Source organism: Falco naumanni, chromosome Z, assembly GCF_017639655.2.
Source record: "Falco naumanni isolate bFalNau1 chromosome Z, bFalNau1.pat, whole genome shotgun sequence".
In the NCBI taxonomy this organism is placed as follows: Eukaryota; Metazoa; Chordata; class Aves; order Falconiformes; family Falconidae; genus Falco; species Falco naumanni.
The window spans coordinates 24164756-24189473 of record NC_054080.1 but is presented as its reverse complement, the minus strand read 5'-3'; the positions used below and the strand labels follow the sequence as shown (position 1 = coordinate 24189473).

The 24718-nt window shown below is 40.0% G+C and overlaps 1 protein-coding gene across 4 annotated transcripts in view; it reads right to left on the bottom strand.

Moving 5' to 3' along the window:
- Positions 1-24718, bottom strand: part of MCC (MCC regulator of WNT signaling pathway) — a 226333-nt gene that overhangs the window by 39075 nt on the left and 162540 nt on the right. For all 4 annotated transcript variants that reach the window (XM_040580652.1, XM_040580651.1, XM_040580653.1 and 1 more), the window contains 3 exons: positions 17802-17938; positions 14029-14192; positions 8720-8926 (listed from right to left, as the gene is read on the bottom strand). In XM_040580652.1, the coding sequence (XP_040436586.1) occupies positions 8720-8926; positions 14029-14192; positions 17802-17938 (508 nt within the window). The remainder of the gene's footprint in view (positions 1-8719; positions 8927-14028; positions 14193-17801; positions 17939-24718) is intronic.

The following is a 24718-nucleotide window of genomic DNA, read 5'->3' as shown; positions in this document are numbered from 1 at the left end:
CTATGATCCCCTACACTCTGATTCTACTTCCCTGAAGAATGCCCCTGTCTCTCCCTCAGCTGTATGCAAACTGAAGGCCAGGTTGCCTGAGTTGCTGTCAAAATAACAGAATTTGTAGGTATCTGCAAATTACAAAAAAAGAAAGAAAACCCTGTGTTTTATGTAACGGAGCAGAACAATTGTGTGTTACTAATAGAAAGCTGTTAAGTGGCAATAATAAGAGCACATAAAGGCTAATTACGCTCATAACTTCCCTGTTGCATTGTGAAGGCATGCTACACCTTAAACAAAATGAACCCAAACAATTCCATTGGTCTCTCTGTTAAAAAAAAAAAAAAAAAAAAAAAAAAAAAAAAGTAGTACACAAAACTTCAAATCAAATCTCCATTGTTTAAAGTAAGTTGCTAAAAATGGACATGGGTACTTGCCTCAGAATTAGACATCTTAACTCTAATTACATCATGAAGGTAACTGAGCAGAGTGCATAAAGTGCACATTCATAGCATGTGTCTTCTACATATTTGCATCTGAGGCCTCCTTTGTTCAAACAGACATATATAATTTCAACATGGGTACAGCTGCACTAATGCAAACCTTAAGGACAGAAGTGCTCTACTGATACAAACCAATCACTTGAGCTTGTTGATATGCATAAAATGAAATAAACCATGTATGCATGTTTCTGCTTGCAGATGTGGAATGCCAGTGCAGACAGAATTCATACTGTGGCATTTACATCAGAAAAAAAGAGCAACCCCAAAACTTCATTAAATCAAAATCACATTTATTACTGTTTCTTTTAACCCAAGCTGTTCCAAACTAAACGCCCCAAGTGCTTAAGCTGCAGCATTGTTTAAAAGCAAACAAACAGCCAAACCACTAGGGATGTATTTTTCATAAAAACAAATCCCTGCCTCAACGCCTGTCTTAAAAACTGCTGAAATATTCACCTATGCCCAGAAGCTAGTCCTGGCAGATTTCAGTCCAAAAGCAAGTAACATTCTAAATTTAAGGGCAAGCAGGAAACAGAGTGTTAAAGTTGCTTAAAATGCTAAGCATTCATTTACTCCAAAGTTTAAAACCACTTTATGTAAGGACAATATTATATAAAACTTTAACGCAGACAGGTTTCCTTTAGTCTATGTTTTATTACTGAGCAGCCACCATTGGCCATAATTACAAAGCCAATAATTCTTAAGGACCTGTAAAACAACATTAGCAACAGAAAGAAAAATGAACACGGCTAAGACTGCAGCTAGGCAAAGCTTTGCTCAGGAAAGCATTTATAAAAGAAAACTCAGAGCACAGCACAGTTATAAATCTGTTGAAGTCATTACTTTAATACTGTATCATAGGAGCAACCACAACTTAAAAGAAACTGCCTGCTTATTCATGCTTCTTGATGTGTTTACTGATTCAGGCCTTCATTTCTGAAATTACATGCTGAATTAATTGCTATAAATAACTGCTCTAACTTTAGCAATGCTGAGTGCTGGATGGTAATTCTGAGCAGGATAACAGGGCAAGTTTGTCTGACCTGTAAAATCACCAATCTCACAAGTCACACATTCACCAAGTCAGAATCTCATGTCTGGGTCGCCCACCCACCAGACTGCCCAGGGACAGTTTAGGTAACTATTTCTGGTCACCAAAACCTCCACCGTAAATAGAGCAGTATGCACCATCTCCTCAGAAAGTACTTTTCCACACTAGTAGTAATTCTAAGGAAAAATAAAGGAAGACCAAAGAACAAGAATAAAGAAAAAAAAAAAGTTCACAAGAGCAAGTTTCTTCTCTGAATTGGTGAAGGCATGGATGATGAATCGACTACCTCAAAAAGTATGATTAAAAATTGTCTGACCACACCAGCTCAATACTTCTACCAGCTTTAAGAGTCATTACTAATGTAATATAAATTATTTTGAAGGTTACATTTATTACTAGAATGAAAGCAACTGCAGTACTGCACATGAGACAAAATAAACAATTTGAGAAGGGAGAGAAAGGAAGGGCAGATCTTACAGCAAATAGATGACAACATTGGCAGAATCCAATGAGGGAAGAGAAGGAATGAAACAAAACCAAAAAAGTTCCACTGAAAGACAAGGAAGTATGGATTTGTGAGCTGGGGAAGAAATTAAAGAAAGATTTCTTTAGCCCTTGCAACATACTCTTTTAAAGATGGAAATATCCAGCATGCAAAAATTGCCATAAAATCCTAAACCTCTAAACTGAGATGGAAAGTGGCCGAGAGGCAGATTTAATTATATGATCAGAAAAAAAAGGAGGAGGCGAGAACAGAGGAAAAAAGAAGAAATCCAGGGAAACATCTATGAAATCCACAACTGCAAAAAGGAAAGACCAAAGATCTTCTGAACAGCTGGAAGAAGTCCAAAGAATTACGGAAGTATAGAAGTGCAGAAACCTTGACAAGAGCAGGAGCAGGGACATTAAGTGAGACACAAAGCAACAGAGCCATTTGACTTCAGACCAATAGATAGCCTAGGTACCAAGGTTAGTCAGGTGCAGGCATACATTCTCAAGTTATTAATATAAACTGAAATAACTGAAAATATTATCTATTAATATTTGATACTTAGCAATATGAACCAATTGTTTAGCTGCATTTCTAACTTTTATCTTAGAATGCCAAAATTGAAGTAGGAAATAGGGAAAAATAAAGCATAATTTCTCATGTGTACTTTAGGATCTAAACAAAGAGAGCAAGGGCAGAAGAGAAAAAGGGGCTGGCACACTACAGTAATGTTTGACATATGAAGAGTTCATAAGTGATTAATAGACATCATAGACATGTTTGCAGAAATGCATGTTACAGAAAATACTCTGGTGGAATATACTCATTATCTGTAATCACGAATCTAAGAAGTATGTTCTTACTCTTTTCACACATGCATACTCACAGCTAGCTACGTGGTTTGTTAACACATCCTAAATAAAACCACACAGCTACAAACTGCCTGTTTTTTTCCACTGATTTCCACATTCAATGGATACTTGCTGCTTTTGTTCCTAAACCAGTTTCAAGTAAGGGGCATGCCTTTGATTCTTTTCTTTCTACCCTACTTGTCACCTGTTTCATCATGCAGTATCTTCAAGCACTTCAAATAATAACATTTTTTTACCCCAGCATTTCAATACTGCTTCAGTATTTTCCCCTGTTATACAGAGGAGGAAGATGGAGTACAACAAACCACAGGAAGCTGAATCTACCTCTCATACGTCCCAATTTACTCGTGCATAGTACAAATCTGTGGAGGGGAAGATGGAAAACGAAATACCGGTGTGACAATTCAGGCCGCTCCGAGTGGCAAGGGCCCTTCCCAGACTAAAGCACCCCTAACCTTTCAGTCAGGCTTAGCGGAGATTATTTTCAGCCAGATAATTTTCAGTCCCCTTTAAACTGTGAGTACCAGACCTAACAAGGTCTAATTTCCTACAGGTTGTCTGTTGTTGTTGACCGAGTATGGTAACGTTGTCTCTGCTGGTATTTATAAGGGCCATCTCCACAATGAATTCTCTGGAGCCGAATGAGCTTGGACCTGCACTCATCAGTTCAAAGGAGGCACTTACAGAACATCTCTCCTCTGCAAAGATGTTTACTTTCAAGAAATAAGTAAGAACTGAATTGTCACTAGAAGCGCTACTTCTCTGGCAGACCTGAAAATCAATCTGCAGAACAATTATTTTGAGAAAGAGAACAACACGCAGACACAAGCAGCTACGGGAAAACCAGTGTGCTACTCGGGTTTATATATACAGCTTTTTTAAGTAGCAGGAAAGGCTACAGTGCACTGGGTGATACAAATATGTTACCAAGCAACCCCTCCTCTGCTTTTGACACATTTCGGACAAAAGTCCCTCAACGCAGCGCTCCATGAGGAATGATACGGGCTCTGCACCTCTATAAAGGATGCAAAGCAATAAAAACCAAGGATGTGGCAGGACATGACATGGGAGGTGAAGGGTGGATTCCTTAAAAGCTCTGAGCACAACTGTGTTCTGATCCAGGCTAGCACATGGCAGAAACACACACAAGCAAGGGCAGTAAGCCTATCTCAGGTACCTTTTTCTCGTTTAGTTTCAGTGCAATCACTGAGCATTTGCATACAAGCCTGGAAACAGCAGCACAGCTCTAGTTCATTAACAGCTAAGCAGAGAAACTGCTGCACAAGCAAATACCGTGCAACTGCAGGAGGCGGAGACTGGAAAGGGCTTTTGGCTGCTACCTCAGGTTCCTGGTGCACACGAGAGACAAGATAACAGTTCCAGGATCACTTCAAACTGTGCAAGCTGATAATAATCTCTAAAGGCCCAGAACGTATCAGTGTTCCCAAGCAATCTGAATGATACCTCCCGATTCCAACATGAATGATGGCAAAACAAGGACAGTCAAGCAGCTCCTGCCAGCTTTGTGTCATCTGAGAACAGCTGGGCTCAGGAATGCCTGTGAGGCCAAGGACCGGACTCCTGCTGTGGTCTGGGTAGCTTTCAACTCCTTGCAAAAACAAGGTCTTTTGGGAGAGCCCTGATGCTAAAATGAAGCTTCTTGGACTGGGGGCAACCAGGCAGCTGGAGGGATCATCCATTAAAATGCACTCCTCTGCAGATTACGTTTTCATGAAGGTCTTAAGTCGAAGATAGCTAAAATACTGAATCTGTTCTTCTTCTGGTCAGTTTGGTGAATTCAGCCAAGTTTGGAGCAGATACAGAATAATCCTCACAAGTAAAAGCATTTGATTAACTGAAGATGTTGACATATGGTTTGTGCAGGGAACAGACATAAGAGACTTACAGAGCTGGAACCACCTTTTCACTTAAGACTTAGTTCTTCAGAACAGCTTCAGGGAAGCCTGAACACTGTGTCCACACCCAGTGCTTCTTATGTCAATGGGCTGGCTGGGGCTGTGCTGAGGCATTACTCCTCTGGCAGCTTTCATAGGCAGTAATTAAAAAAAACCACAACACTTACTTTGGAGCCATAATGGAGTTTACATGCTCTATCAGTGCTGCTCATCTCACTCCCCCGGTACAAGAGATTTTGTGTAAGAACACAAATATTACTTCTTCTGTTACTGTTTAAGCCTGTTACTACATACAGCAGTTGTAAATAGTGCTGACCTGATTACAACCTTATTCTTATGTATCAATAATATTAATCCCATGAACTCATACAGGGATTCAAGATTATGGTCAGCTGTGTGTAAGCAGTTTCTATGGCATTGACTGGTTCAAACTTAAGGAGATTCTATTTTTAATATGGCAATATCATACAGAGGTAAAATAAACCTCTGCATTATGAAATTAGCTGCTACACTGCAGGCACCCTACAGAAATAAGCAATTACCTCATTTACTAATGACCCACCAGAAACAAAGTCCCTATGTATGTTGTTTCTTAGCTACTGTTCTAGAAAGCTGCTCAATCTGTTAACTGAGCGCAGTAAATACCTAATGAAATTAAATCTCCAACAAGCCTGAGAAAAATGTATTGAAAGCACTCTGCTTGATTACAGGCACTGGTCTAAAGTAACAGACCCATTGATCTGGTCAACTTCAAGCTTGTTCACTTCACCCAATTTAATTTGAGAAGAACAATAACTAAATTTTAGTTGGATCTACTTCCCCACTCTCCAGGGAAATAACCTGAAGTGATTTTGAGTTCAGGTGGCATACAGAAAATTTAATAGGTCAAAGAAAACATTTATTATGTTGCAACTATGGACACAAAGTTACATTAAAAATGCAAAAAACTGTTTCCAGTGCAACAATTACATAGTGCTGCTGACAGGGTCATATACCAAGAACAAACTCCTCTGGTGGGGGCAACAGACCAGTTGTTCTGCAAGTTCAGTATGATACTAAAAACATGTTTCAATAAAGTCTGCTACAGGTGCGAACAAATGAAACAACTGAAACAAAAAACCCTGTCAGCTGTGCCTGAGTATAGAGGCTGCTTGGTTTTGTTATGCCCTGTGCCAATCCAACCTTAACCCTTTGTCTACCAGGCAAGACATCTATCCAATCTGTCCAAGAAAAATCTCCTTAATTAAAGAAGAATGAATATTTAAACTGCCTTGCTGTATATGAAAGGCAGCTCACAATCTCTCCAGAGCAATTCATCATTCACCCTCTCCAGGGTCAGTGGCCTGAACACAATTCGGGTCGGTAACTTCCCACTGCTGCTATCATCCAACAATTGCTCTAGCCACTTACATGAAACAAGTTGATGACCTCAATTCTGTCTCCACCAGAGATGCTTCCGTAACAGAGAGACATCAGTAACACATGCCGTGTCCCTGCTAACAGTTCCAACAGACAGACCAGCAACTACTGGATCAGCATGATTAATACTATCCTTTTAGTCCTGGGCCCTGCCTATACTAAGGAAACTGAAAAATTCAATAATACAGCCAGTACTTGTGTGGCTCCACAAATGCTTGGTTAACTCGGGACTCCAATACAGACTGACCAAGTCAAGCGGTGTCTGCATACACAGAACTAAACAGGATTTTCCATGTTATCCCATCCAACCCTCTGTTACTGCTGGCATCCAGACAAAACATCACGGTTTTGTGCAGAGATACTAAGGCTAGCTCTAGAATTAACACAGCTGTATTAACTGGGCCAGTTAAGTATGCTTTTTTGCTTTCCTTCGGATACAATCCTAATGAAACAATCCTGGTTCTAATAGGTATACCTGTGTAGTTGTACACTTCATTATACAAATTTTAATATTTTAAACCTCCATTTTCAAAATACTTAAGTCAGTAGCCTTACTCCTTACTGCTTCTTCAGAAACGCAACCCCCTTGTCTGTTAGACACCTCAGTCTGATTTCTGGCCTAATACAGCCATGAGTGGTTTATATTACTCTGTTCTTGATCCAGTTTTGTCCCTAAGTTTGAACAGCTATTAGCTCCCTTTCTTACTTGCTTTCTCCAGCACACGTTAAGAGAAACTGAACTCAGATTTTGCTTTGCCGAGTTGAACAGGACAATCTCATTAAGTCACTTCTCCAAGTAAGCTGCCCATTTCTCTGACAATCTTCTACATCTTTTTTTGCCGATTTAAACTGAAACTTTTCAAAGGTAAGAAATAAGAACTACATATGACATTCCAGATCAGATCTCACCACTCTTTAGAAAGACTTTCCAGTCTCTACTAGAAATAACTTACTTGCTACATTATAGGACTGAATTTGCCACCATGCATCAACAGTTCAGCCATGCTGGTCCCTAAGGGTACAATCACCAATTCTTTCCCCTTTTCAGTTTTTTAACTGAGGAGCCCCTGGCTGTCAGCATAAATTCTTGCTACCAATCTTTTATGCACCTTAACTTGCATTCCATACTTCTCAAAACCTACTTTTTTTCCTATTAATTTTATCTTCAAGGCCATCTATTTTTTTTTCTCCTTTGATATCCCAACATTGATGTGGATCATCTGTAGCGTCATTATCTGCATCTGTGTAAGCAAATTTCACAGGCGCACGCTTCTATTCTCTGCTCGCTTGCCCACCCCCCACAATCCTGCAATAATTTACCAGCTACATAAATGCTCCTTCTGTAGCTCAAAGGGTAGTACTGCCACTGTTTAAAAAGAAGTGTCACTATAAAAACAGTCCAAAAACTTCAAGACTGAAAATGACTTACACTCATGATATATAAACCCCCCTAAATTCTATAAAGGAAAAGCTGAAGTGGTCTTGTTTTATATGATAACAGATTAGTATCCTTCCTTCATCACTCATACCTGTTTTTAGTGTTAAGAAAGGCTAGGCAGTTTCTCAAAGGTAATTTGTGGCTCAGTAGCTGAAGACTGGAAGTTTCACACAATGCAGCTTCATGATAAAATGTACAGTCACTACATAACAATGTTGTTTTAGAAACACAGTATTTGCATAACAGGTTGATCTGCTGCCAGTAAGTAAAGAGCAACACTTCCAATAATTTTGCTGAGATACAGTGGTCTAACTTGTCACTCAAATTCAACATGAACTTGAAACTACCTGTTTTTAAAACAAATTTATTTCATATCCAGCCAAAACTCTGCAGCTTTAACACGGACAAAGTCAACTCATTTTAAAAGTAACAGAGACTGAGGTCACATTCTCTTGGATCTTTCACCTTTTTTTTGAACAAATTTCCAGGGTTTTTTTACTTTGGACTCCATACAAAGCACAAGGCCTTTGCCTGACCTTGCAGCATCATAAAACATGGACAGGGAAGCAGGACATGGCTGTGACTACCCATTGTTCAGTTCTGAGAATTATTACCCACTGACAGGAGTCCTGCTCTTTTTCTTTCTCCTAATCACAAATTGAATTCCCACCAAAAAACAAAGAAATATTTGTTGTTCACAGGGAAAAAAATGCCTCACAGCAAAATTCACTACATCAACATCTGCTTTCTCTATTGACAAGTTACACATGCTTCCTTGGAGATTAGTATCAGGTTTTCTGTTAACACATGATTTCTGACATCAGGTTGTTGCACACCTTGGCGGTTCATCACCCACTGTTTTTCAATTATGTTCAGTTTTGTCTAGTTCTGCAATTTGTATAGCTCAGCTTTAAAAAAAAAAAAAAAAAAAAAGCTCTACAGTCAGTACAGGAAGTGAGATTAAAGAGAATTGTGTTCTGGTGACAAAATTACACAGGCTAGGAGGAACAAGAAGCCACCATCTATGTAGCAGCCTTACCCTTCTACGCAGTCTGTCCCTTTCTTCACGAATAGCATTCATGGTGGCCTTGGTCCTGTTGAGCTCCTCCTCTTTGCTACACAGCATGGCTGTGAGGCTCTCATTTTCTTCCCGCAAGCCAGCTAGCTCCTTTTCCCATCGAGATCTCTCTTCAGACAGACTTGGATAAAGGTCACGTCCCAGTACACCCTCAATCTCTTCAACGGTCTGCAAAAATACAGTCGTCAAAAAACCAGAAAGCAGCAGAGAAAGATGATTGAACAAGACTAATTAATGGTAGACAGGACAGAAGTCTGTAACAGGCAACTGTATATACTTACATGTATACACTCAGCCCTGCAACACCATCAGTTTGCTTCTTTTGTTTGTTAAGTTATATCAAACAAAATTATTGCTCATTCTGACAGTTTGGCCATTTTATTAAAATATTTCATATTAACCAACACCAAAGTAGATGGACGTTTTATATGCAAATAAAACCTACGTTACCTGTGACTGACAGCAAACGCAGTAGTTTCATCTCAGATCACTTTAAAACAGATTAATGGCTCCTTGCCATGGGCAAGCAAGGATGAGCACTGTGCTTATTCTCTCCCTGAATGAGTAACAGGCAGAAAGTAGCAGCCTGTGAATGTGCATGGCATGGGGCCTTTCTTCGTTCTAGTCCAGCTCCACAAAAGGGCAAGGAAAAGAGTGGGACAGTAAAAAAAAAAAGAGGACTCCTCTTTCCCACATCTCTGAGCATGTTCTTTCCAAGAAAGAAAACTGGCCTTGGCTAGGCTTACCTTATACCAGATGATGTTACAGCCCTTCCAGTGCCTAAGAAAGGCTGGGTTTCCCAGGACCATATCACACCATTCAGCATGTCCTCCCCCATCCCCTTGTTCAGAACTATGGCTTGGAGGCACCATTCAGCACCTTCCACTGGGTGAAACTAAACTACAAAACCACACCACCAGCAAGGGAATACTGCCATACCTAAACTTACCGTCAGACTGGTCATTCAACATGTTAAAACACAGTCTAACACTCTACGTGTTGGGTAACCACATGCAGTTCTGATTCTATTACACAGCATATGCCACTTGTGTTAAATTTTTTCACTTATGGAAGACCTTTGCAACAAGCAAAACCCCTCCAAATGTTGTTTATAAGCTTCTGAATCTCTATGAAAGCAGTCTGCATTAAAATGGTAGGAAGAAACATAGAAAATAAATTAGTATATGATATAACTAGCAACCTAGAAAGTTTCATTTCATTGGATAATGCAAGAACAAACTACTGCTAAAGCCTATACTTTTAAGTTTAATATGGAAGATAAATAACTCATGTACCAAGGTTAAAAATAGTCTATTTGGTTGTTGTATTCAGAAGGACTTAATTTCTATATAGAACAAAATTACTAACTGAAGTTTATGTCCTTAATGTCCTTAATCGGGGAGTGTCTAAAAGAACCAACTACAGTACAACTGAAAATGATGAACCAATTTGAAAATACAACTCCACTTTCTTCCTGCAAGAAATCTTCCCAGTGTTGTCAGCACTGTCTGACACTGAGGTATCAGTGAAATTGTATTATTTGTCCATTAAAAACAAAAGTTGGTTATTTACTGTTACCAACTCAATCTTAAAAAATAAATCTTGGCTACAGCAAGACTCCTTAGTGAGGAGGAAAAGACCCTCATACAAGAGGAAAAACCCCTAGTTTTAACTAGTTCAAGATGCCTCCATGGAAGAAACAGGGACAAAACATTTGCAATCAGGTTGATGTCATACTTTTAAATCTTATTTCATGTCTCCCCCAAATAAAACTGCAATTATGTTTAGAGTCGTAAGTATAAAACTCTGTAATTCCATTGACAGAGTATCTACAGTATAGTTCTGCTTACACATTTAGTAAGGAAGCTTAAACTGCTTTTCTAAAAGAGCAATGCATTGCAACATCTCTGTAAGATCAAAGAAGCCGCAGCTCTCCCTTACATTAGTTCACGTGGACCTGTAGGTCTCAAACCATGAGAAGTTAGGTTATTTCAACACAACATGAGGATGAATTCAAGCTCTAAATAAGCATAGGGTGGTTCATCTTACAATGCGAACAAAAGCTCTGTAATGGCAGGGAGTACTGACTCTTGATGATGCCAGCTTTATTTTAAACAGTGCTTCTTTGTTGCGGTCTTCTCCTCTCCTTTCTTCCCCCAAACCCCTTCTTCTCTCTCATGCACTCCCCTGTTGTTTCCTCAGCTCTCTAATGCCAAGTTCTGCTACTGCCTCCTTCCTCCTTCCTCCCCATGCTCCTAGTGCTGCTATTTTTCCAACATCCCCCACCCCCCCGGTCCCCTTCTTTCCCAAGCCTCTTCTCCTCAAAGCACCACTGGGCATGATAAGCCTGGAGCAACACTGAAAGAGGAAGGACTGCCATGAGGAAGCAGCAGCAGCGGCTCAGCACCACGGAGGTATCTTCAGAGAGGCTTCTCCTGTTTCTCCAGACTCCATTGCTACGATCTGTCCACTCAAATACAAAGTTCAGGCAGTAACAGCATCAGCACAGGTCTGACAGTTGTACTAAGGGCTTCCCTACAGTCCCTGACATAAAGCGACCTTTCTGCTTACTTCTATCCTTCACTTTGACGTGTTCAATATCCTTTTGCTGACTAAACTATTACAAAAATTCTCCGGTTTGACGACCAACATGCTACCATCCTCCACAGTAAATAAAGCATAGATATTGTACACGGATGTGTGTATGTAACTACCAGGCGGTTTATTTTTCTTCAAAGGAGCATATTACAGAGCAGTTTTGTCTGGCAGGCTGCTGCACAGCAGGTAAATTCAGGTATAATTTCACAGATTATAGGATCGCATTACAATGTAATGTTCTGAGCACAGGGCAGGATGTCATATCATAGTAATTCCAGTCGTGTCTCTGATACCGCCAGCAGCAATCTGCCTTAGTTTACTTACAAGAGGTGTTGTGTTACAGACATGATAACCGATGAAATCAGCAAGTATCAGGTTTAAAAGAAGCAAAGAGTACTTTTTCACAAGGCATAACTCAGTGGTAGAATTTACTCCTACCAGAATGTATGGAGGCCAAAAATCTAAACAGCTTAAAAAACACATTAAACATAAACATGGAATAAAATTCTATTAAACACAGAGACATCATCTCTGGCTCAGGAAGTTCCTAAACCCACCTTGCTGGAAGCATCGTTGAAGGCAGGAGAAAAAGGACATACTATGCATGTCCTTTTTGATGCAGTCTTTCCATAGGCATCTGCCACTAGACAGACTTTTGGTGCAACTCAGTGCAGCTGTTTTCATGTTCTAAATGGTTCATGTTTGGAATTTTTTTTTTTTTTAAATTGGCAGACATTTAGTGGTAGATACCCGTTACTGATAGTTACTCTTCAAAATACATGAAGTATTAACAAGCCTACTCTGTGGAAATTTTCTTAAACAAAGGACAGTTTTGTAGCCAGTTTATCAGACAATCTGATAATCTCATTTCAAGGTCTTTTCATTCTTTGTGGGACAGAAACAATTGAGCTAGCTAGGGGTCACATGATTTATATAAAAGAAGTAAAACAATCAAAAATTATCTGCAACAGCTTTAAAAGAAACCAGTGAAATTTAACCATCAAAACAGAAGGATTCAAAACATTTAACTGTGTTAGTCCACTGGTGAAGAAAAAAAGCCAACAGTCAAAGCAAAAGACAGTCAGCATACTTCAGGTTTCTGTTCATGATTCCACCTGTTATAAAAATCTCTGTTCTCTGAGGAAGCGAGAAAGAAGAAATGACCTGCAGCTGTGGGTGGAATTGTGGAGAGGGGCTCTACATGTAGGTTTTGCTATATTAAACACATTGGTGACACACTTGCCTGGCATATAATCAGAGCATGTCAGAGAGGTTCCTGTCTTCCTGAGAGGTTAATAACCTTCACAAGCTGTCACTTGCCAAGCTTAAACAATCCCAGGCTCTACAGCACAGGCAGTGGGGAAATGCTTTCCCCAAAATGGCTATGCCTGTTGAGATCACATGAAAATAAAAGGCCTGCATCTTGGACCAGGAAAAAGCTGCTGACAGTTATCATTACAAAAGTTTGACTGCAAGTGATTTGAATCAACAGTAAACAACGGGGTCAAAACAAAAAAGCTTGAGCATTAACAGCCATATTGACATTTTGTTGAAAGTACCCCCCACAGAAGTTCTCATCTCATTTCACTTCAGAGACCTTTGCAGGCTTTTCACAGACTTATCTACCTGATTTCCAGGATCCACGATCTCTCTCGGTGAATACTGACTTCTGAGAGCACTTAATCCTAAAACTCTAGATAATTCTGGGTAACATTCAAAGTATCAATCCTAACCCTCTGAGACACGTATTAAGACCATTCCCAACAGACACAGAAGTCGGTCTCTCTCTCAGATATACCCACATTCTTTGAAATACTGCCTAACATTAATTTCTTTATAGGTCATTACATTCCTCATGTACTACCAGGGACAAAGGGGACCTTTCCCAGTAGTATGGCAAAGGGCCATCTAAGCCATCTAGAATGGTCACAGATCCACTCCAGCGGCAAACTGTCAATATATTTGTTCTTATATAAATGAATCACCGATACCTTTATCTGACACACAAAAAAAATAAATTGTTCAGCTCTGTCCCTGTATATAGTAAGATACTCTACACCTCCCTTGCTTTCAGGTTCTGAACTGAAATCCCTTCACTACCCATGCTAGCAGTTGTCCCTCTTCTTGTCCTGCTACATGCACAATAAAACCAAGGCATGCAAGTATCAGCTCAATTATTGTTACTGTGTCTGGCTTGCCTTATTAGAATTAATATATCACACATGCTTTGTGTTAAATACTAGCTTAATATTTTAAGACAACCAAGTCACAATTTACACACAGTTTATGGCATTTTACCTTCACGTTTCAGTAGGAGTTATACATTGTGTTTCAGTTACCAGTATATGACTAGCTGTGTGACCTTGGGCAAGTAACATGTTTGCTGGATAACCTTCAGAAAGTAAATAAACTGCTGAGTGTCCCCACTTCTGTTATCTCTGAAATGAGCATAAGACAAATACATTTCTGATTTGAAATCAAATAGCTCCTCCCGTGCCTTGGAGAATTCAGTGAAAAACAGGTGTACTGCTTAACCAACACACACTGTGAGCTGGACTTGATTTCTGTAAAGCACTTTGACACCTTTGGAAGTAAAGTGCTACTGCTGCAGAACGTGACCAGGTGTCTCAGGCAATGCACATGCTGGATTTGGAGCCAAATGTTACCATTACCTTAATGGCTAAATCACAGTGTTCGCTGGCGGTAGTGAGTTGTTCAATGTGTCTGTCCACTTCGGCTACTGATAAACTGCAGCTGCTTTTCTTCCTCCCACAGACAACATTTTCCAGACCTGTCAGCACTCTCTGCAGTTCTGAATTCAAGTCACTACAGTTATCTACAAGAAAGCAAAACAAAACAAAACAATTATCACAACAATTACCATCTCGGTGAAAAAACATACTCTCACCCAGGAAGCACCTGCTGCTGGACGGCTCAGGGCTTACTGTTCAGGGAATGTCTTTGCCACCTCTCACTTTTTCCTCACCAACTGACAGGCTTAAATACCACAACCACACCAGCATCAAGCTCTACCTCCCACCTGATAAGTAACGCTCTCCCTACTTACGTGAAGTGTTCATTCTTCCTTCAAAAATCTCTCTTTTCTGAAGGACAACGTTTTAAGACACCACATGCTCACATACTATGCCACTTCTGTTTCGTCATTCTATTTGCCATTCAGGGCCTATTATCCTGATTTTATTACCCTCAAAAGTTTTTCTCTGTAAATTAAACTTTTTTTCTGCTTGGTACATTCATACATCCACTGACATTATGACTTGATGTTTTTCAGAAGAATTTTTGTGATTGTACTTGACCATAATCAGCAGCAGATACAGAAGTGCTACTTCAATTATAAAATGCGGCGGAGAATAATTTCCTTTTCTGTCTTTAGGCAAAGCTCTTCTAGCACCTTGGACACTGTGACAGCATCCCCTATTTCTGCAAAATGGGTCTCAATACCTGCCCAGCTCACTTCATAAATTATTTTCATTTTTCCTAGGTTCAATCTGGAGACAGACAGTGGCAGTTCCTAAGGCAGACACATGGTAGAATTCACCTGGTGCTGTCTCTTGGTTTAGTGCGCTAGTTTAGTATTTCTGACTAACTAGTTAAGGGTTTGCATTAACTGCCAACTGTACAGCACACAAGTGGAGCACTGTGAGACAGCAGTGCACCAGCAGTTTCTATACCTTACTAAAAACAGTGGCAGGCACTCTTGCTGGAGGGTGTTCTTTCTACACTACTGCTGCAAGCATTCCACCATGGTCAGAATTCCTTAACAGCCTCATAGCTGTGGTTCTTACAGGGGACTAAAGTCTGAAATTCAACAGACATGAGACATCAGATTATTGTAGACTACCTTGAAATGCCTCTGTGCAAGAGAAGACTAAAAGCAGCTGGATGAAGGGATGAGATGATCAGAAAGTAAAAAATGGTAAACTTGTTAGCACAAATCTAACTCCACAGCCTAATATACATAAACATGAACCTACTGCTGACCAAAAAGAAGAGTTTAGAATGATCTCACATGTATTGTATGAAAAATGTGAATGGGCCATACATACAAAACTTTGCTCTCGGAAGTCATACTCACTAGTTCCTGACTAGCAGCCACGCATCTGTTGTGATAATACCGAAATTTCCTTTACAACACTCATTTAGGAGCAGCATGCTTTTAAGCAGGATGCTTAATTGTAAAAAGGTCTATTTAGTTCACTTGAATTTATTTGCTTCCTTAACATCCTCTGTAACAGACATTTTCTCCATTTAAACAACCTTCACAAGACCTTGCATGCTGAGTTTTGTTCCTACAATAACATTTTTGCCCAGAAAAATAAGAGTTTACAATAATGAGAAGCCCATTTCCCACAGAAAACCAGTACAACCTAATCACAAGCTCTGCAAGACACACTGGAGAGTACTCATCATTTTAGTTCTTGGTGTTTTATTGCCTGTAGCGATAGAGTAGCATATCCACATGCATTAGTGTATCATGACGTATTTTACTGTTTGTAGTAAGTTCCTGATGTTCATTCCATTAGGGCAGTAAGCAAGGTCATGCACATGATTATATATCCTATATCTAGAAGGATAAAACAATATATATGTATTTGTGTATATATGTGTCACACAAAGATTTCTTTTCCAGGAATATAGAAACAAAACCCAAAAAGGACAGAGGCTATGTGTAGAGGGAAAACATGGAAAAAAAGCAAGAATCCCTAGAGTTAACATGCTTATTTTGCCCGTTGTTATACTTCATTTTATTGCCGTATTTCCCACTGTTAGCAGAAACTTCAGCGGGTAACTTGCTGTTAATGTACACAAACCCTGCTTTAGCTCCACCTCATGAAGAAAATAAATCAAAGCCCTATCCCTCCCCTCCCCTTCACCCCAAATGCTGAAAAGTAAATTGGTTTGAAATTTTTTGTCAAAAGAATGTTAAAAAAAGAGGAAAGAACATTATGGGAAAAAAAAGTCCTTATGTTAGGATCTGTTTGAGTAGGAACTTAATAGTAAGCATTAACTTTTGAAAGTAAAAACATTAGTTTTAAGAATATAAAAACTTTTACTAAAATCTCTTGACTTCATTATATACTTTGTTAAGCACACTCCAAACTTCATACGTCAGACACTTTGCAATTACATTATTAATACTCTTCTATCAAAGTTTCTAGAAATTAAAGACACTGAAACACAAATGTGCTGTAGCAGGTCTTGCATTTATAAACAAATACAGCTCCAGAGCTGGTGTATTCATTTCAATTTAAGAAATCATAGAGAAAATCTTTTTTATATGGTTGCTTTCAACATGCTTTCAACATGCTTTTCAACATGTTTTCTACATTATTAAACTCCATTTAAGGGCACTGAACACTATGTCCACAAGTCAGCCTGGTCTCGGGTCCATTCCTCTAAAGGCACTGTACTAGAAAAAACAGCAAAAAGTTCTCAATAGAAAGAGCACTGCCCAAAAAAGTGGAAACTGTCTTAGTACAGTTTCTTATGTACGGAAGTAAATATTGCATGTTGCAATGTAACCATAAAAACCTAATGTACAGTTACTAGCTTCATATTCAAGGATTACAAATTCTGCAACAGGGCTTAAAACTGCTATTTAAATGGTTTCCTAAAACACTGCTTGCGTACAGTATCACCCACAGAAGCTCCTAGGCACCTAGCTAGTTTACCTAGGGAAGAAAATGAAAACCAACTAGTCGGTTTAAATATAAATTAAGAGAAACAGTGTTGTGATGAGAATTCTGGAAATCCGCCACAGTGAGGATTACACCAGACTTTTGCCAGTCTGCAGCTATGGTGCTCAGCAATTGTGCTCAAATGCTTAAAACATTATCATACCGAAGGCCTAAAACATGCCTGCCCTCTTAGTTTTTAATGAGAAAAGAATAGTTACAGACAGTATGGAGATGCTCCCTCCTTGCACTATATTTGAACGGCTTGTGTCAGATTTATCCCTGTCTAAACCAATTCCAATAAGCTATCCAATTCCATACTTTAAAAAGGCTCTCAAATTTCAAATAGTGTAGACAACCTTTATAATTAGGCTGTAAAAGAACTAGATAGACAGTTCCGTTCCATTCCCATCCTTTTTCCTCCAACATCTATTCTGTTTGTAATTCTTCTCTAGACTACTCTGTAGGCACATGTAAGGCATGTGAATAGCCTCCCTGCCTGCTTCTTCCCCAAAATTCATAAGCTCTCCTGAGCAATCCCTCCGTTTTGGACTCCACAGCTATTCTACATCAAGGCACATAGGTTACTTTGCATGTAAGTTCATACTTGTGGAGAAGTTCAGCATTTGTTGTGATTAATACAGCCTAGATTCATTTATTTCCTCAGCAATCATATGGATTTGATTTTCAAAGGCTATAATGCATTTCTGGTGCAAGAAGGCATCATGTCTATAAGAAGAATAACTCACCCATGTCTGCAGTAACCATGGTGGACTGATTCTCTGGTACCGAAACAGAATTCTGGTCCATGCTGCGTGAGTCTTCATTAACCTCATGCTGGCTTTGGCTGAGCTCTGACCGCAGCTCCGAATACTCATCTTCCTCCCTGGGAGACAGAGCAAAGGCAGAAATAAAATCCCGAGGCGATACATATCTCCATGACACTTATTTCAGACCTGTAAGCCTAGCCACAGGACACAATCCGCACAAGTGTAAGTGGTTTTGTCCAGCCAGTAGAGAAGGGTTTATTGCCTTTACCACAAAGCAGCTGTGCTATACCCAGAACACCCACTTGCAGCAGCCAGTGCCTGGTTTCCATTTCTTTATTCCCAAGTTCATCACTACTCCAGACCACTGTACAAGGAGACAACAGGTGGAACTGAGTGCAAGCAAGGGCGTGCGCAAGAAGGACATACAGCGCTCTGCAGTAACTCCCCAACTGATAATTCCTCATCAGCACAAGTGGCTTTTGATCCCAAAGTGGATTAGCAACAATCGATTTTGGTCTCTCTCAGTTCAGGGATGGCATCGGCTGGTGTGCAAAAGCAAGCACGCACATGCACACGCCTGCATATATGTATCAAAATGCTCCTGGGGACAGGTAGGTTTTTCTTTTTCTCTTACCAAAAGGAAGAGAACAGTAAAGTGAGTATAGCACTGAACTAATGGAGTTAGTGGAAAATAAAAAGCTTTAATTACCTAGGTTTTAACTTATTTGTCAAGCTGGTTCTACTAAAATAATTTTAGACACAAAATACTTTAGCTAAAGCTAATGAGCTTAAAAAATCTGAGCTTTTCCCTCCTGTCTCCGTACTATGAGTTCAAAGCACTGGGGAAGAAGATAAGTAAATGAATAACAGCTTTGCTTGAGAACATTTGTAAACATTTTTTCTTTTGATCAACTTGTTGATTCAACTCAGGGTTGGGTTTTTTTTTTTCACTTCATGACTGTTTTGACATTAAATTACATATTTTAAACATGAGAAGAACACCAGCTTATCCAGGTGCAGAGCCTCTCTGATAAGTAAGCAAACAGCCATCATTTTGTTACACGCTCAATTAAATGCAGGGAATCCTTCTGCTGCAGATTCAGCAGAAAAGTGTGAGAATGGAACTGTCTGGATTTGGAAACAATAAGAAACAGCAAAGAGCTATCTGGGGATCTGCATCCGGGAGGGGCATTTGTACTGTTAAGTCTGCTGTATATTACATGGTGATGAGCGTTTCTTGCAGAAATATTACAGGATTTAGCTTGGAGGTGTGTCTGGATTTGCCAGGCAAACTAGCAGAGAAGATGGCCCATACATACACAGAACAAGGACAGAAGGAAAGTCTGCTCTCAAAGTTGCAGAGGTGACAATTTATAAATCAGGCCAACTCAAAAAAGGAATTTCAGCTTGCTTGCCAAGCACTGTTTCCCAAGGTACTGAAATGTAATTTCTACAGGAGCTAGTACACTCTTCTACCCCTTACATTTACTTCAGTGCAAAGGAAGTCTGACTTTATCAGAAGCACTTTGGGACAAACAATGCAGGTCAGCTGGTTAAAACTGAAACTTAGATCAAAGAAAGGGCTTTGACGTATCATGCAATACAGGTTTAAGAAAGTGTGAGAACTAAATAATGAATAGGATGAATTAAAACAGTGTAATGAAGACACATAAGCGTGAGTTAATGTTCCATGAACTCTATTATTAGCCACAGCACAAGCCAGTTGTAATTATCTTTAGACAAAAACAATTACCAAGCACTCAAACAGTTGCATTTTTTTGAACTGAAGGTAATTCATTTTTTCATTTATGCAGCAATTAGTCCTACATTTTTAAAACCTGAATTACCTCTACAAATGGACAAGAGGCTGTACTGATCATAAAACAATGCCACACACAATAATAATTTCTCACCGCTCTTCTTTTGGTTCTTGCTGCATAGATTTTCTGTTTAAAATTCCAACCCAGCTTCATCTAACTGTAGCACAACTGTTGCTTTTTCCTTTTAAACACTCTCACTATCCTGGGGCAGTTGAAAAGTATGTCATGTGGCAGGACTCACACCCTTCCAATGGCTCAAGCCAGAGGTCAGCTTCTGAATGAATTAATGCTTCTAAGATCTGACCAGACAGATCAGAAATCCATTTCTGGTAAAGTGATGGCAAGGTCCATCAGCCTTTCTACCACCAGCCTCGCAGTGGCAGACCGAGGGATAAAACACAAGGGGCAGTTCAAGGGGAGCGATGCATCACAAACATAAACTCTGCCTTCAAAACTGAAGTTGGCAGTAACAGAAGGTACTGTACGTGACTCCCCTTCCCCTAACGCAGAAGAGCCCTCCGTGGCACTGCAAATGCAAGGCGCTCAACAGATAACAACACGCAGCCACTGAATGCCTGCCACACCACCCAGAAGGTGGAGGCACTACAACTTCCTTGTTGCTGCCATCGTCCAGCGCCTGGCTGGAAAAAAGTAGGTATTTGTTGTCCTATGGGCTCTAATGGTTCCTAGTTGCTGGAATGTCAAGGCAAGTTGAAAACAATTAGGATCAGATCAAGCTGGTCTAAACACAGAGCAACCTGGGACCAACGCTGGAGCAAAACTGTGCATTTTACAGGTCCGTCTGCACTTACTGCTTTCCTCATGTTCAGGTGCAACCAAGGGTCTTGACCGCTGCACAGACACTGAGAAAAACCTGATCAAATAGTGAGAAAACGGCACATTTTCAACACCCTTCCATACCACTAACAAGTTCTGCCAGGACAATGGCAAGGTGCACGTTCTCTTCATGGCTGCAAACAGTGCATAGCTGCACACTTCAGGTGCCAGCAGTTTTTCAACAACCATTTTACTCAAGTATTTTTAAGGCATTCTAAGACCCTCAGATAGAAAACACTAGAGGTGTACGCTCATGGCAGCCCAGAGATTGACTGCTCCCTGTGCATCCCACTTGAGGTCCCTCCCAACTAACTCACTCATGAACAAATAGCGACACGCTGGAGATGATGCATCACTGAAGGCAGGTGGGGCCGGGCATTCTGTGCTGAAGCCACCACCATCACACCCACAATGCCATTTGAATTGAGCTGAAGTAGCTTCCACCAAGCACATATTTAAAAGCTAGAATCAGAGATCCAGGTCATTGTGTAAACACGACTACAAGTGTTACCTGTGATGCTGTAGTCTATTCACTCTTCTTCTTCCACATTAACTCCAACACAACCTATTTTCTGAATATATTTCAGATTAAAAGCTGTAAATCTGAACAAATGGTTTTATAGAAATGGGTTACAAGCTTCTTGACAACTGTTTCAAATAATCCTTAGCAGGCACCTATATTCAACAGAGTATATTTCTGTTTGGTATTGTTAAAGTTCCTTAATATTTTTAAGAGTTGCAGAGATGTACCCAAACAGACACTAGTTTAGAAATAATTTGTTCTCTTCCTTTTTCCTTTTGCTTAACCTCAATCTGACATCTGAGAAAGACTGTCACTCATAGGCCAATGTTGTTTCTACACAACCAAGTTAGAGATGATTTTGCCAGCCAAAGACATGATCAAGAAAAAAACAGCTGAGTTTGACTGAATCTAAGGCAATACTAAAAACATTTGAAGTCAGAAATATTCACTTTTAATGTAGACAATTCCCTTTTAGCACACTACCATGTAATTTGTAAATCCTTTCTGTCCTTCACAGTTATCAGGTGTATCCTTTATGTCCAAGCATTCACAATATGACTCTACAATTGGGAAAATCCATTTGATTGGCTTCTCCATCTTCTAAGTTGTACACACTTTTGAGAGAAAATGGGGAGTAGGCATCCACCTTGTCAAAGGACAGAGAACCTTTGCAATGCAAAAAACTTGTGTTCTACAAGTTGAAACAGCAGAAGTAGGAGTAACACTGCCACTGGCATCTATTTGACATGTTAAAGATAGGGCCACTTAGTGAAAGCTGTTCAATCTAAAAGAAGCTGACAAAATGTGCTCTGCATGGTCATCACAGGCTCTTCTGCCCAACAGTCTTCCAGGGTTCAATGAAAGCCTGTTTCTCGAGTTTTACAATAAACTTAAAACATAAGCCATCTCCTGCCACTCTCACCCAAATAATGTAGATGCGAACAGTGAGACACTGTCACACAATTATAATTTTTCAAGAAAACCCCCAAGATTTATGTCTCCAGACTGCTCAAATGAAAAAAAGCATCCTCATCCTAGTGGACCATTTCTTTAGTGTCTTTTTGCTCCCAAATTGCTACCTTCTTAATTGGTAGTGGGTAAATTCTGCACCATCACACATTAAGTACTAGGCAAGCAGGAGGCTCATGTACTTGCACAGCATGAGTACAGGCAACTGTCTTTTTAGCCTTAATATCAAGTCAGTTACAGCTGTATTTCAGCTTTTTTTGGTGAGGTCAGGCTTCCAAACCAGCTGGGCTGTACAGAGCAGCACCAGGGAGATGAGACAATTGCAGATGAATGTTGGCTTGCTCCTGCAACAATGGTGACCTCATTTTCCTTAGGGAATGCTGGAAGAATGTAGCGCAAGAGCAGCGGCTAACTTCATGTGGCCACACACATGGAACTTGTTGCACTCAAGAAATGGCTAGCAAACCTATAACAATCCTGGAAACTTCTAAAAATACTCCTGTAAGATTGCTGTTACTAAGATCAGCATATCAGATATACCTGGGAGGAGGCACAGGCATTGACATGTGTCTTCAGCTCTCTTCTAGAGCTGGCATTACTAAACCACATGAGCAAAAGCCATTACACAAGCTGTGTAAAACCTCTGACATTGCAAAAAGAAAAAGAAGCCAAACCAAAAAAACCCACCAAAACCCAGAGAGAAAAATCCTTGGAATGGGGAACATTAAACTAGCTTACATAGCTTGCTGACACTCCTCAGACTGCTGCAATGAACCTTATTCAGATTTAAACACTCTTTCTGCTTACTTTCTGCCCTACTTTCTGAGGGTACTACTCACATTCAAACAAAGAGCTACAAATTTAAAGATAATACAGCTTAAGGATAGTCAAATAATCTCCAAGAAACTCTGGCTTCTTCTAGTTGTTTCCATAACATTTTTAGGTTTTATAAGGAACCATGAAGAGTGTCATAAAAGCAGCAGTATATCAAGCTACATGTTATTTTTACAGCGTAAAAACGACACATGGAAAGACCAAACAATCCCTGTGTCAGCACTGAGTAAACATTTATCTGTTATGCAATTAATGTATACTCAAGAAAACTGTTTCCAGAAAGACAGCCTAAATTTTGTGACAGCACAAGTAAAGCCTGCACTCAGTATTACTCGCAGCTACCCAAGGGTCAAATCAAAATTAAAATCCCTCCTTTCTTCTGGTTCAGAGGAAAGTATGAATGCTGAGGCCGAGCAGGGCCGTGCTCCCAGAACTCTTCCTCCCAGGACACTTTTGTTCCAGCTCCCCCGCTCCCGGTCCCCATGGCCAAGGGTGGAGCACTGTGAGTCACACCTGTCCCAGCAAGGACAGCAATCACACCACCCTTGCTCTGTGGGGTGGAACACTTCTGACTGACGCAACCAGATCGCAGAGCAGATTTGCAGAAAGCCACAGCAGGAAGTATCAGTTTTCGTTCTTTCAGTTGTCTTTACAAAACCTTATGGAATCCCTCCAGTTCTTCCTCTGCTGGCTGTTTTTCGAGGGAATATTACTCCTCTGTTCCCCAGACACCAAATTATTGGCCTGCCAAAGAAAACAAGCTATCCCAATCATTAAAGGAAATTAAAAAAAAAAAAATCCACTAACTTAGTAAACATTTTTATTCCTACTAATAAAACCAGAACAAATAAAAACAGAGGAGGCATCCTAGCTCTCTGAGGAAAACAAGCTCTCATGCAATAGGACCAAAGAGCTGGGGCATGACAGCGATGCCCTGTTGCAGCAGTATTGCTCCGATGCCTCCAAACACCTGCACCCCACCAAAGGGGCAGCAAAACTGCACTCTGCGCGAGAAGCAGCATGTGCTTCCCATCAAGTTTGTTTCTTACACCTCACTTTTCTGCATATGCTACAGCTGGCTTGTTTATGGACATGGTTGAACATTGACAGTATCCACCCAATTCCAGTATTTTGTAATTGAACACCACTTGTCACTTAGCTTGCCACAGGGACTCCAAACAAACAATTTTAATGGATTCTATGTAATATTTTTCTTAAGTGTCGGAGGACTTCTGCAATTCAAGAAAAAGGTACGAATGCAGCTCTCATGCTTCTCAGATTTTGCTCTTCAACCAGTCTTTTCAACTGGTAGAGCTTTACCAGAGAGATGAGCGGGATGGGCAGCCAGTATCACGCTGCAAAGAAAGGTGACTCGAAACAAGACAAATGGGAATTCTGTCTGCAGAGGTGTCAAGCATGAATCAACAAGGGGGTCACGGGGATTTTTTTCATAGTATTTCCAGTTTTAGAAGATACTTACCTGAAAAATCTCACCATGACCATTGCTAGTTATGATCATCTCAGTTGGCAAAATTAATCTTCTTGAATATATTAACATAATGTGATTCTATCGCTGCTTTTATAGTGTTACATACACACAATGATACTTCCTCTTATTTATGGTACACCAAACCTTTTTATTTTTGCAGAGAAATATTTGCATGAGATGTTAAGTGTGTAGTAACAACGTGGCCTTGTGCTAGTAGAAACATTTACAAGGAAGAATAAATGAAGCAGTTATCAAAAAACTTGCACCTAATGGGCAAGGAAAACTGAAAATTTGTGACATGGGTAGAGCACCATGTCAGCATTACCTAAAAAGTATCATATCTAATCTGATGTTCTCAGAAAATCCACAGATTCTAGCAGTTTAGCTGCATCCTCACAAGCTAAACTAAGTTTCTTCCTCATTC